Source organism: Heterodontus francisci, chromosome 20 (assembly GCF_036365525.1).
Source record: "Heterodontus francisci isolate sHetFra1 chromosome 20, sHetFra1.hap1, whole genome shotgun sequence".
In the NCBI taxonomy this organism is placed as follows: Eukaryota; Metazoa; Chordata; class Chondrichthyes; order Heterodontiformes; family Heterodontidae; genus Heterodontus; species Heterodontus francisci.
Genome location: NC_090390.1, coordinates 35,461,200 through 35,476,487, shown reverse-complemented (window position 1 = coordinate 35,476,487; position 15,288 = coordinate 35,461,200). Strand labels below are relative to the sequence as shown.

Genomic DNA, 15,288 nt, shown 5'->3' with positions numbered 1-15,288 from the left:
CAGGAGCATAATTTTCAAGGAATAGTTGGAGCCTAGTACTATGCAACGAATATATTCTCTACACAGGTTTGCCAGCATCAAAACCATGGAGAAAACAGACTTCAATAAGTGAGATTGTGGAGCACTTTTAAATCAAATCTGATTTCAAGAGGATATTGCTAGCTCTATGTGGGCTTTTGAATTGCTACCTTGTTACTCAGTGGAACAAAAACACAGAAGGCAGAAACCTGATAACTTTAGTCAGGGGAAAGCAAAGTTTCCTCATGTCTTTTTAGCAGACATGAACTATGATTATATAAAAAGTGTGCTATTTTCGACATGCATGATTGAACATTTCAACCACACAGGCAAAAGCTCAAGAAATTAATGAAACATCCAGTCTCTACATATAGGGAAATGATTGTTGTATAACATCTGAAGGCAGTGGACTCCAAAGGACCTTGTCATTTAGAATTATGAAACAGATCTGTACAAACAGTCTGAGGTAATCTAAGAATATGGTTACTTGATCTGGAATGTAAAATTCTCAAGTAGCTAAGTAAATATGGTGATGCTATATGGCCTCGTGAGCACATGTAAACAAGGGGTGGGACATCAGATGCAGCCCCACAGACAAAGCACTTGGTTAACCAGCTAATGAGGCGAAGAGTGAACCCGGATCAAGGCAGCTAATCAATTGCAAAGATGAGCATGGATGGTGGTCCAAGAAACCCAAAAGCAAGTGGTGAGAAAGACCTGGGTGTCAGGAGAGAGCACAAGTCAGTGACTTAAATAGAAAATCAATTTTTTCAAAAAAAAAAGTGTTCTGAGATAAATTATAGAAAATTGGCAATGTGGTCACATAATGTATTGGAAGGGGAAAGAGATGAACTCACAGCAGACTCAGCCATAGTGGCCAAGCACTACATTCACTGAACTATGATAAAGAGAGCCTGCAGGACAAGGGAAGTTAGAACACTATCATATCAAGAACCTCCCCTTCCCCTAGCTTTGCACTGACTGGGTTTACAATGCTGGTTTCACGGGTTACATTAACACACCTACTTCCTCTGTGCTCCAACATCCTTCTATTGCCTTCTGCACACCAAACCACACCCCCACCCCAAATCTCCAATTGCTTCTTACTAGATACATCTTCCCCCCGCACCACCCCCCCTCCGGCATCTAGCTCTACTTTCTCTTCTTCACAGTCTCCAGCCTCTAACCCTCCCCTAGACTCCAACACTATTTTACCAACTCCACCTTGCTCTACTTTCCCTTCTTCTCTTCCAGCCTTCCCCTCTTCTTAGTCATCCTCATTCCTGAGGGACTGCCCATCTTCCACTCCAGGGTTGTGGGTCCTTAGGTGACTGAATAGTCCAATTCTGGATCCGCACACTCTGCCACAGGTGGGACAGGTGGCGTATGGTGAGGCGAGTGAATGGGATTATCATGCAGGCCCCCACCTGCCAAGAATAAGGCATATTAGTTTTGTCATATGAACAGTGATTTTAAACTTGCTGGGAAGAGAAGGCCTGTTACAAGGGCTGCCAGACACTTAGCTGAAAAACATTTGCATACTAACAGACTGCTTGTGGAGACAAAAGGACCATTCCCTGACACAACCCACAATGGATTTTGATCACCAGACATTGAGGATGTAAGGAAGAGCATTTCAGAGACAGCAAAGGTGATACAATCCACAAAAGCCAGAAATGGTTAAACCAGCTGGTCACATGACTAACTGACTGGTCCAGGGCTTTTTTGAACTAGCCAGAGTTTTTAAACTGGGAAAGACTGTTTGCTGCTGCAGTGAGAAGACCTCTCCTGTCTGCTCCCATCTCTTTCTCAAGCCTCTGGAATGACTGAGGACACATGAACTTCAAGAGAGAAAAGTCTCCTACCTCGAACGAGGTTTAAGAAGAATACTGGGGCCAACGAAAAGCAAGAACTACCTACAATCAAGGACTTGACAGCGAGCTCGAAGAACAGTAACCAAAACCATCTTCCGATATTGCCTCAAACTTTTCCACTTTATTTCTTCGGCTCTTTTCTGCCTCAATCTGCATGCGGGTATCGCGTATGCATGCTAGCGTGGGCATGTTGCGTATCCGTAGGCGTTAACCGAATTAGAGTTCAAGTTTAATAAAGTTTAACCTTTTTTCTTTAAACCGAAGAAAACCTGTTTGGCTAGTTTCTTTGCCCTATAATTGGAAAGCAGTGAACAAGGATTCACCAAGGGAGAGTTAAAAAAAAAACGGTTTAAAAATTAAACCCGGTTACGGTAAGACCAGGTGAAGGCGGAGAGGGAACCCTTTCTCACCTGGTCGTGACAGGGATGCTCGAGTTTCCGAACACTCCTTCCGCTGTTTGCACTTGGTCGATGCCTGGGCATGTCAACATTGTTTGAACAGGCTGGCATCTTTGTGGATGCTTCTTCTCCATTTTGGGTGGTGTCAGGCTAGAGATTCCGACGCATCAGTGGAGATGTCACATTTTTTCCAGGAAGACTTTAAGGGCATTCTTGTAGCGTTTCCTCTGCCCTCCTGGTAACCTCTTGCCATGACAGAGCTCGGAGTAGAAAGCTCGTTTTGGGAGTCTTGAGTCAGGCATGCGGACGATGTGGCCTGCCCAATGTAATTGACTAGTCATGACCAGTGTCTTGATACCTAGGATGTTGGCCAGAGACAGGATACTGATATTGGAGTGCCTGCCCTGCCATTCAATTTGCAGGATCTTGTGCAGGCACTGCTGGTAATCTCTTGCCAGGGCTTTGAGATGTCTGCTGCACAATGTTCATGCTTCCGATACATACAGGGGGGCAGGTAACACTGCGGCCCTGTAGACCATGAGCTTGGTGCCAGATTTGAGGTCTTTGTCGTCAACGCTCTTTTCCTCAGATGACCAAAGGCTGTGCCGGCACACTGGAGGTGATGCTGAGTTTCATTGTCAATGTCTCTTTGCTGAGAGGAGGCTCCCAAGGTATGAGAAGTGATCCACATTATCCAGTGGTTCGCCATGGATCTTGATAGTCGGGGGGCTATGTTGCGCTGCAGGAGCAGGCTGATAGAGGACCTTTGTCTTCCAAATGTTTAGCTTAAGGCCCATTCTTTCACATACCTCCGTGAATGCTTCGACGAGGGTTTGAAGTTCGGCCTCCGAGCGTGCACATACGCAAGTGTCGTCAGCATACTGCAGCTCGATAAGAGCGGTTGGGGTGATCTTGGTTCTGGACTAGAGGCGACGCAAGTTAAATAGCTTGCCACTCGTCCTGTAGAGTAAATCTACTCCGCAAGGAACTTCATGGAGACGAGATGGAGTGTTGCCGTGAGGAAGATGGAAAAGACCATTGGTGCAATGACACAGCCTTGCTTGACCCCAGTTTTCACTCGGATTGGGTCAGTGGCAGCTCTGTTAACAATGATCACAGCTTGCATGTTGTTGTGCAGCAGGCGGAGGATAGTGACGAATTTCTCCAGGCAGCAAAATTTGAGGAGGATGTTTCATAATCCCTGCCAGTTGCCAGAGTCGAAGGCCTTTGTGAGGTCAAAGGCAGCAATGTGTAAAAGTTGCTGCTGCTCCCTACATTTTTCTTGGAGTTGTTTTGCTGTGAAGGTCATGTCCACTGTGCCTCCTGCTGGATGGAATCCACACTGTGATTCTGGTAGGAGCTCTTCAGCCACGGGGAGGAGGCGGCTGGGAAGGACTCTTGCGATGACCTTCCCTGTGGCGGACAGCAGGGATACCCCTCTGTACTTGCCGCAGTCGGTCGTGTTGCCTTTTTTGAAGATGGTCACAATTACGGCATCTGAGAGATCCCCTGGCATGCTCTTCTCCTTCCAGATGAGGGAGATGAGACCATGTATGTGTCAAGAATGCCTCTCCACCATATTTTAGAATTTCGGCAGGAATTCCATCTCCACCGGCGACCTTATTGATTTTTTTTTTAAGCTGTCGGATGGTCTTTTCGATCTCATGTTGGGCTGGGATTGTGCTGAGGTCATGGCGGGTAGCATGCGGTGGATTGTGGTCAAGGGCATTCGCATCCAGGACCGAGTTGCGATTGAGATCTTCAAAGTGCTCCTTCCAACAAGTGTTGACTGCCTCTCTGCCCTTGATCAGCGCCACTACATTCATTGCTCTCAGTAGGGTAGGTCCTTGGGTACTTGGGCCATAAATGGTCTTGACTGCGCTGAAGAATCCTGCATGTCGTGGCTTTCAAAAAGTTGCTGCACTTCCTGTGCTCTTTCAGCTCACGGCTTTTTTGTTGAAGCTCGGCCTTCAATTGTCTGTATACCTGCTCTTTATCCCCCTCGAATTTTGGTGATGCTTCCAGTTCAGGAACGCCTTGCGCTTGCCATTTAGTAGCTCCTGAATCTCCTGGTTGCTCTCGGTAAACCAGTCTTGACGTTTCTGGTCCAGAAACCAAGAGATCTTTGGCAGCCTTCAGCAGTGCTGTCAACCCCACATTTGTTTACCTCTGCTCATGAGGCCATATGATTGCCATATTTGCTTAGCTACCTGAGAGTTGTACATTCCAGATCAAGTAACCATATTGTTAAAATATCTCAGGCTGTTTCCACAGATTCATGGGGTTGGTCCAGTTAACCACTGCTATCTAATGCCGCTTCATGTAAAGCCTTTTATTAGTCTTAACGCTGTGGCCTGGAATTTCCGCACATTAGTGACTGAGGCAGAACTAGGTGATTAATAGACTTGCAGAAACCAGACCCACACTCCTGTCCCCCAAAAAATGCAAACCAGTAGCATTTTCAATTGCTCCACACACCAGAACAACTGGAAGCCTTTTTTCCCCTCTATTTTTGCCTTTGGAGGACAATGTGGTACACACTGCTCAGAAGAGCAGTGGGGGGTGGAAAGCAGGGGTCAGGTCCCAAACCTCAGCTCAGACCTCCCATGAGGTGGTGGTGGAGGAACTGCTGGGCTACAGTGGACGGTAAGGAGAGAAGGAAGAAAGAATCCAGAGACAGTTGAGTACCGACCGGTCTGTTTGCCAACTCCAGATGCAGTCCAACCTTTGCTCTACCCATAATGCAATGTCTCTGTACAATGGGAGAAGGGGAGAGAAAACAGCTTCTAGGGGAATGGAGAATGCAAACTCTGACTTTGACATGCAACTTATCCACATTAAGCTTCTAGATGGGGGGCCAATGGAAAGCTAGAGCAACATACATTTGCTCTTTCCTCGGAGTGCACCCTCACCCCCAAACAAAATCATAATTGCCCAGTTCTCGTTAATCAGGTACCAGCATAAACATATTGCACCAGGGCAAGGGAGTGCCCCTACTCCAGGTGAAATCTCCAGCATCACCATTCAGTTTAAGGGAACTGGGACTCCAAGGTAGAGGAAATTCTCACCTCTCTGGAGACCAACTAGAAAGAGGCTATGAACTGGTGAGTTAGTGTGATTTAACAGCTGTAGGCCTTAAGTAGTATCTGCTGCTCAGTGGATCAGAGGGGCATGAAGACATGAGATCCATCAGCAATAACAGCTTTTTAATGGGTATGCCCTAGGACTTCTGCAATGTGGAGGTCAACTTCACAAAAGGGATGTTAGAACTGGAGGAACCAGTCCAGGTGGTTGCTGCTTTCATCGGGATATGCAGTAGCTCTCCCTGGCAGGGGTTGATAATAGCACTTTGGTGAATTCTGCTCAAGGCTGAGTGACCACATGCAGAGAATGATGATCCATGGCTTCTAGTTTCTTAAGAGACTTTGCAGGATCTGATGACTGTCATCCTGATGTGTCTACTGAGTAGCACCAGCAGCCTAGGCACCAGTCAAACAGCAGACAGACACAGCCCTACCTATATACAACAGGCTGCACAAGGCAACTCTATTACCCTGGCCCAGGAATATGCTGCTGTCAGCATGGACTGACCACCAGTCCATGACGCAACAGCATGGCTATCTTTACACCTCATCCCACCTTTTTGGTTCTGATTTTACTGGAAGATGGCACAGGGGAGAGGCAGCTAAAGGGCTTATCCAGGCACCTGTGAAAAGTAGTGATGCTGCAAGGGAATGGTGGGATTTAATTCCCATTTCTACTACCTCCTCCTTTGTCAGGAAGAAGGGGAGGTACCTTGCTGGGAGATTGCAACCATTCACATTTCACTTGCTCAATGAAAACTGTTTCTGAAGTGTTACTGTTGCCAAGTTAAAAAATTGATTCAAAAGCAGTTAAATCTTTATTTAAATTTGTCAATATTGCTACAATTTGCATTAGTTTAATTCAGATTGCAACAATTCCTAATGATTAATATTCCTAAAGGTTTATTCTTGTTCAATTTTTAAACAATTTACACTTAGTTTACCAACACGAGACTTTTTCATATAATAAAACATTTCTTAAAATTGAAGAGAGCTACGTGTGACCCTTCTTCTGGTTACAACCTTTGCAGACGCATTCACTGGATAAAAGCATGCTTCACAAGCTGCGTTGACACCCCACCATTCCCCACCTGCCCTCTTTATGCAACGCCTCCTACAGATGTTATACATTTGGCTCCAGCTCCTGCAGGCCAGGATCTTCTATGCGATTGGCTACTTCAGTTATGTCTAGATCCAGACCTTCTGGCACAGCATAGTTGTGCAGGGCACAGAACATGAAGACTACCCTCGCCACCCTCTCGAGGGAGTATAGAACATCCCAGACTGGTCCAGGCACCTGAAGTGGCTCTCTGGTATCTGATGGTCCAATTTGGGCGGCACAGTGGCGCAGTGGTTAGCACCGCAGCCTCACAGCTCCAGCGACCCGGGTTCAATTCTGGGTACTGCCTGTGTGGAGTTTGCAAGTTCTCCCTGTGTCTGCGTGGGTTTTCTCCGGGTGCTCCGGTTTCCTCCCACAGCCAAAAGACTTGCAGGTTGGTAGGTAAATTGGCCATTATAAATTGCCCCTAGTATAGGTAGGTGGTAGGGAAATATAGGGACAGGTGGGGATGTGGTAGGAATATGGGATTAGTGTAGGATTAGTATAAATGGGTGGTTGATGGTCGGCACAGACTCGGTGGGCTGAAGGGCCTGTTTCAGTGCTGTATCTCTAAATAAATAAAATAAAAAAATTTAAAAAAACAAAAAAAAACAAACATTTGCCTGGTAGATGCATTTAACAGATTGTCTCTTCTGGCAAGCCATTATCCAACATGTCACTGGACCTCAATCCCCACATATGCATGATAAGGACAGAGTTGTGCTTGAAACCATTTCCCCCGGGCTCCAATTACAAATCCAAAGAAACAAATGTTTTTGCCCTTTGTAAGATCTGCAATTCTAGATTCCAGATGTTTATATTTTTCCACTTTTTCATCCCATGCATTTTCCAGTGACCTGTTGTTATCCTCAAATCTGACATTAAGTTGACCACCGCAACATCCTGTTCTTTAACAAATATTAGGTCAGGTTTCCATAACCTTCCTTCCTTGTCACGAAAGTGTGGTTCAACCCTCTTTAACCACCTTGTTCTTTAACAAGTCGACAATTTTGTTATGTCGATATATCCTGGACTTTTTAAACTGATAAACAGCTTCCAAGGATATGAGGTAGTGTTTCGTTCTGAGCGTTACATCTCCTGCAATTCTTATGATAGTCATTTAGAACATAGAACAGTACAGCACAGTACAGGCCCTTCGGCCCACGATGTTGTGCCGAACCTTTAACCTACTCTAAGATCAAACTAACTACCTACCCTTCATTCTACTATCATCCGATAGAAAATAACGGGTAGGAAATGTATTAGTCCGAAGTTGAAGGGCCTTAATGAATGAGGATTGCTTCATCATGTTAAATTGAAGTCATTTATTTGATAATGGATCATAGAAGTAAGACGTTCCAACTCCTTGGAGGCTTAGTTTAGACCATCTCTGGAACTCGGCGTCTCTCCATTTTATGTACGGGTCTTTATATTTCTCCTTTTCCTTGATTGTATCCAACTGCTCATCAATCTCGTTGTTTTCCATCGATTCCACAGAATCATCTCCATCCATAAAATCAATCACTCTATCATTTGTTGTTAACACATCTTTCAATACTTTTAATCCACTTAGATGATCGATCTTCTCTCTCAAACTAGTCCCACAATACACAAATGAAGCTTTAATCACTGGGTCCGTCGATAAATCCATTTTCGCCAACTTCTTGATAATTGCAGCTGGGATTTGAGTTTCCAGTTTTGGTAAACCCAGTCCTCTGTTCCTGGTTTTTGAATATAATAAACCATCAGCAATTTCTGATGGAAGATGTAAAATCCCCTTAACCGCTTTTTTAATTACCCTATCCAAATTAATCAAAGTATTTTGTGATACTTCCTTTAAAATTAGATGATAGTAAAAATATGGTATCATATATACCTTTAAAATTTCTAGTCTTTGAGTTGGTTTCAATTTAGCCAGTAATAAATCTATCCATTTTTGCAATTTTGTTGCCCACTCATCTTCCATAACCCCAGCCCAAGGATCAATACATGCACTGAGATATTTTTCAAATTCACCGGGGTTAATAAAATCCAATTCCTCTCCATTTAAGATCCACTTCTTTTCGTTGTTATAGTGGAACGTTGAATTTTTTACTAGCCATATAAAACCCTGCGGTTTTCTTTGTTAATTTAAGTCCTGTTTTCTTTTACAAAAATTTGATAATATTTCTAAGTTTTTACACATTCCTTTATAGGATTCACTTAAGGCTAGATCATCTGCAAATGCTAAAGCTGTACATTTTACCTCTATCTTTGTTACCAAGCATAATTCCAATTCCATCATCCTCTAAAGTACATAAAAGTACATCCATTACACTATTGAATAATAGCGGGGACAGAGGATCCCCTTGTTTAACTCCCTTCTTAATCATAATCGGTTCGGTTTTACCTTGACCACATTCAACTGTTGTAAATACATTTGTATATAAATTTTCAATAAATTTTGGACATACTTTTTAAACTTTTCAAAATTAATTTGTGCCCAACTGAATCAAAAGCTTTTGCTAGATCCACAAAGACCACAGTAAGCTGTTTTTTGGCTTTTTTTTTTTAAGCACCCTTCAGGCAGTTCTGGAGAATAGTTATATTCTCGTAACATCCCGATGTCTCGGCTATAAAGCCTTTCTGCCGTGGGTTAATATTAATCGCCTTTGTTAGTCTTTTTGTAATAATTTTAGTAAATAGACGCAGTAATACAGAACCGATTGTAATGGGTCTCCAATTATCAATATTTTTAAGAACTTCCGGATCTTCGGATTTTGGTATTAAAACTGTTCTACATAATTTAAATTTAATCGGGAATGATAGATGTCTTTAACTAAAGGCTTAAAAATTGTGCTAGTACAGTTAAATCTAAATTTATTTTATAGTTAGTAATTTTAAATCTTCTACGGTTAACTTATCAGGCCCTGATGCGGTTTTATTTTTAAATTCTTCTAGATTCTCCTCAATTTCTTTAGGTGTTATATCATCCATCAAACCCTCATTATCCGCACCTACTTTGCATTTTGAAAACTTACCAATATCAGCTTTATTATTTACATTAGATAGTTTTAATTTAAAATGTTGTTCTAAGTTTTTAGTATTTAATGGACAACTAATTTGATTTGGCGCTCCCATAATTTTTCTAGCCAATGCTTTTCTATCTTTTTTTAAATAGAATTTGTGTACTTTTAAATACTGATTTCTTTCGTGCATATCGCTTTCTTACACCCGAATTTCTAAACGGTTTATGCTCATCATTTCCTTTAGTTTTTTTTGTTACATTCCATTTTATTTGACTTGGTCTGTTCATTGGTTTTAATAATCAATTCACCTATCATATTAATTTTTTTTTTTAATAGAGATAAAGCACTGAAACAGGCCCTTCGGCCCACCGAGTCTGTGCCGACCATCAACCACCCATTTTATACTAATTCTACACTAATCCCATATTCCTAACACATCCCCATCTGTCCCTATATTTCCCTACTACCTACCTATACTCGGGGCAATTTATAATGGCCAATTTACCTACCAACCTGCAAGTCTTTTGGCTGTGGGAGGAAACCGGAGCACCCGGAGAAAACCCACGCAGACACAGGGAGAACTTGCAAACTCCACACAGGCAGTACCCAGAATTGAACCCGGGTCGCTGGAGCTGTGAGGCTGCGGTGCTAACCACTGCGCCGCCCTATGATTCTTATTTCCAGAAGCAATTAGCTGTTCAATATCCCCAGTTTACCTATTTTAATCTTTCTGTCTTCTTCTACTTCTATCGCAATTTCATTTATCTGACTCATTTTCCACTCTCATTGCTACTGTCCTATACACTCTCTAGCTCTTCTCCACTACAATCTTCCACTTCTTCAATAGCTTCTAAAAGAGTAGGTAATATTGAACTATTCTTGAGTTTAATAAATTCAGCTGTCCTTTTATCTGATATTTGTTTATTAGTCTTATTTACAAGTATCTTGGAGATCATAACATTAATATTTCGGTGACCACTATACTCTTTATCCAATTTTAATAGAAGAGATACCTCTTCCTCTGACCATACTAATGTCTTATTTACCTTTCTTTTCTCTTTATTAATGGACTCTTGTTCTATTCTTTTTTTATTCCTAATATTGGCATGTTTATGTCTTTCATGTTGTCCTAATCCTATTTTAGTATCAAAAACTATCTCGCATATAGTACACCTAAAGTCTCCCGCTTTACTAACTACACCTTTGCATTTGGCATAATGACAGGCAATAGCATGATAATCACCCTCTTTCTGGCATTTACTACACCCTGCTAGAATTTTTCTAATAAAATGTTTATTTCTAGTATGCTTTTTAAAATTTCGAAATAGACTAAAAACCTCTTTGCAAATCTCACATTGAAAACAATTATTGCTAGGATAAGGTAATCTAATTACAGTTACACTGCCCTCACTAACTTGGGTTTTCTTAACAGGTCTTAGAATTTCTATACTATTATTAGTCATCATTTCTTATTCTAAAGACGATCCACTATCCTCCAAGACTTCCGATAATATCCCCAAATTTGAATTATAAAAAAAACAGCTTACTTTCTTTCGAGGGATCCCAAGTCAACTTGTTTTCCCTACCGCCCAGTTTGGGCTCGTTTAATTGCAATCCCAAAATATTTTTAGGCTCCATAAAAGATATTACAAGGTCATCCTCATTAATTTGAGTACTAGCATTAATTAACATAGCTAAGATCTTCGGATTAGTTCCAGAACATCGGCAAAAACAACTATTTGATTTCTCGTTTCTATCAGCCGAATTAACTATAAAAACGGGGATATTAACGGTTGAATCCCATCCGATTGGACAAAGCCTCGAAAGACCCTCCATATTTTCTTTTAAAATACCCTATTTGATCTTCGCAGACCACACCAACCAGAGTTGACTTCACAACAACCTTTTGCCGGCAAGGCACAAATGACAAAATATGCACCCAATCGCCCAAAAGCAAGATAGAGTCGCACCAGTCACATGTGCCGTGTCGTTTCCAGCGGGACCACGAGGAGGTAGGTCCACTATGACTTAGAAGTCAACCAGTCAGTTACTCAGGGATCTGTGAATAGTCACTCCAAGATCCCTCATCCTCTACATCTCTCAGTATTCTCCCATTAATCGTGTATTCCTTTGCCTTGTTTGACCTCCCCAAATGCATCACCTCACACTTCTCTGGGTTGAATTCCATTTGCCACTTTTCTGCTCACCTGACCAGTCCATCGATATCCTTCTGCAGCCTACAGCTATCCTCCTCACTATATACCACACGGCCAATTTTTGTGACAACTGCAAATGTCTTGATCATGCTCCCTACATTTACGTCCAAATCATTACATATACCACAAACGCAGGGGACCCAGTACTGAGCCCTGTGGAACGCCACTGGAAACAACCTTCCAGTCACAAAAACAGCAGTCAACAATTGTTTCCTGCCACTGAGCCAATTTTGTACTCACCTGGTTACATCTCCCTGGATCCCATGGACTTTTATTGTTTTAACCAGTCTGCCATTTGACCTTGTCTAAAGCTGTGTTAAAATTCATGTAGACCACATCAACTGCACGATCTTCAATCACCTTGTTACTTCTTCAGAAAATTCGAGCAAGTTCGTCAGACAAGATCTCCCCTTAACAAATCCATGCTGACTATCCTTGATTAATCTGTGCCCCTCCAAGTGGCAGTTTATCCTGTGTCCAACTGTGATTAAACCCACAGAAAAGTGAAAGTGATTCTAAATCAAATGGTTTTAAGTTAAGCTCACAGAATTAGATGCAATTATTTATTTATCTTTAAATTGTTTACAGTTGTATCCCTTTTTAATTCAATTTTTTAAATTATTAATTCCAATAATTTGCCCACCACAGAGGTTAGACTGACTGGCCTGTAATTATTCAGTCTTACCCTCGTTCCCTTTTTAAACAGAAGTACAACATTAGCAGTCCTCCAATTCTCTGGCATCACACCTGTATCCAGTGAGGACTTGAAAATGATGAACAGACCTTCCGTAATTTCCTCTTTTGCTTCTTTGAATAGCCTGGGGTACATTTCATCTGGCCCTGGTGATTTAACAACTTTCAAGGATGCTAATCCCATGAATCCTCTCTCCCCATGTTTATCAGATCCAATACTTCACACCCCTCTTCCTTAACAACAATATCTACATCGGCCCCCTCTTTTGTGAAGACAGACTCGAAGTATTCATTAAGAACAATACCAACATCATCCGCCCCAAAAAGGTTACCTTTTTGGTCTTTTGTGGACCCTACTCTTTCCTCAATTATCCTCTTACTCAATGTATTGATAAAACATCTTTGGGTTCACCTTGATTTTGCTTGCTAATATTCTTTCATGCCCTCTCTTTGGTTTCCTAATTTCCTTTTTGATTTCCACTTGCTATATTCTCGGCTTTCTGTAGCATTGAGTTTTGGATGTCAGACTTTTCTGCCTTATGTTAGCTTAGTAAAATTTTCTTTTTTGCCTTATCTTAGCCTGTAAGCTCCTCGACATTTTGGATTTGGCCATGCCACCCTTTTTGTTTGTGGGAACATGGTTTACTCTGAACCCCTTGAATCTCTCCTTTGAATGCCTCCCACTGCTCTGACACTGATTTACCTTCAAGTAGCTGCCTTCCAGTCCAATTACTCTAAATCACTCCTCAGCTTAGTAAAATTGGCCTTGCCCCAATTGAGAACTCTAACTCCTGTTGTATCCTTATCCTTTTCCATAATCATGTTAAAATAGTATCAGTTACTTGCTGATTACAGGCATCCACTGGCCTTTAACTAATCCCACATCTTGTAGATGCCTGGAAGGACCCAAACCCAAAGCTGAGGGCTGTGTTCAGCTACAATTCTACAAGTAAAGCTCTGCTGCAGGTGGTCCCAGGCTTTATGTCATTACAAAGCAAGTCACAGAATCAGCAGATGGCCTCTTTACTAAAATGAAGGCCTAAACACTCTCCAGGCCAGGTACTAGTGCTGTTGCCTCTACTGATGGTGTTTCACTTTCTGGATCGCCTGTCTCTTAATCTCCATTATAAGTCCATGGGGGAGTAAAGCCAGCAATAGAGCTATTTTAATTTCACAAATAATCCACCTGTTAATTATAATAATTCTATCCACATACTAAAAAGAACTCTTTCTGTACCAGGCTGGGGCTTCTGCAATATATTACAAACTGCCATGGCAAGAACACTAAAGGTTTGAAATCCCCCATAATAATTTTCAATTCTTGGAGGAATTACATGACTAGAAAAATGTCCTGAAAAGTCAGTATTTTAAAAGTTCCAGTCATTATTGGCAGAAGAAATGCTAAAAAGCAAACTGCCAAATTACATTAAACAGACATGAAATGATGAGATGATAGCCAGGCTCAGCAGACGAGTTCCCACCCACCTGTAATGTCTCCCAGGCAATATGCAATACAGCAACAAAGGCACAATAAGCTCCCTACTGACCTGCATGGATGTAGAGCCAACTGCATTTTAATTTTCTTTTGTTTTGTTTTCAGATTACAAACATCCGCAGTATTTTTCTCGAGTATATACTTTTAAACTTTTACATTTGTTAACTCTAGTGGGGAGAATGCACAGAAACAGACAAGTTCTGCTGGACCCACCCGTGCAAACAAAACTCGTTTAAAGACGAAATTAAAAGGAAAAAAAATGGCAACTTCACATTTGAGAAAACGAGTCTGAGCAGCAACCTGGGCCTCAGCCAACACCGCCCTACCAGTGGAGCGGCCGAGTGGGGGGAATTGGGGGCACATCAGGGTTTTATTTTTACCTGCAGCAAAATGTAACGGGGTCGATTTACGCCCTGCCGTGTCTCTGGCGTTTACATTGTCCGCCCTCAGCAGCCTCTTCACCCGGGCCACGTCCCCGTTCCTACAGCCCTCGAACAGCTCCCTGGCCGGGTCGTGAAGAGCAGACATCGGGGTCGACAACTACTTCCCCTGAACTAGAGGCCGCCGCTCCCAGGCACCGATTGGACACCAGAGAAAGGGAAAGAAGAAACTCAATCTCAGTCGACTCGCTCAAGCTCTGCCCGCACGCGTTACGCCACCAAATGCCGCAGCGCAGACATAACGGCCCAACGGCCAACAGGCGCCCCTCGAGCGCAGCAGCAGCGCCGCCACAGTCTTTGCCCCGCCTCCCCCGGGATCAGAGGAACGCCCAGGCACGGTAGTGTGACCAGTCGCTTTTGTAAACCAAGGGAATTGAAAGAGTTGGGACTGAGTTCGTTGCTGGATATTTTGCTGGTGCCCTGGGGAAGGTTTAAACTAGTTTGGTGGGTGGGGTACCTGAGGGTACATTCAGTTGGGACAAAATGAAAATGAAAGGCAGAAAATTAGTGGATGAGTCTGGGAGGCAGAGGAAACAAAGGTTAGGGAAAAAAGTTTGGTCATGCTCAGGGGTATCTACTTCAGTACAAGGAGTATAGCAAATAAAGCAGATGAGCTGAGGGCATGGATAAAAACGTGGCAGTGTGATATCATAGCTATTACAGAAACATGGTTTACGGAGGGACAGGAATGGCAGATCAACGTTCTTGGCTACAGGGGTTTCAGACGCAATAGAGTGCGGGATAAGAAAGGAGGTGGCAATTTTGGTCAAAGAAACTATTACAGCTGTGAGGAAGGATGATGCGTTGGAAGGTTCATCAAATGAGGCCATATGGATGGAGCTAAGGAACAAAAAAGGGGCAATCACACTGCTGGGAGTGTACTATAAACCCCCAGTCAGAGGAAGATAGAAAAGCAGATATGTAGGCAAATCTCTGAGAAGTGCTAAAACAATAGGGCAGTTAT

The 15,288-nt window shown here is 42.6% G+C and overlaps 1 protein-coding gene across 3 annotated transcripts in view; it reads right to left on the bottom strand.

The window, feature by feature from the left end:
• Positions 1–14,625, bottom strand: part of LOC137380569 (poly [ADP-ribose] polymerase tankyrase-2) — a 104,041-nt gene extending 89,416 nt beyond the window's left edge. For all 3 annotated transcript variants that reach the window (XM_068052598.1, XM_068052599.1, XM_068052601.1), the window contains exon 1: positions 14,265–14,625. In XM_068052598.1, the coding sequence (XP_067908699.1) occupies positions 14,265–14,412 (148 nt within the window). In that variant the 5' untranslated portion in view covers positions 14,413–14,625. The remainder of the gene's footprint in view (positions 1–14,264) is intronic.
• Between the last annotated feature and the right edge of the window lie 663 nt (positions 14,626–15,288).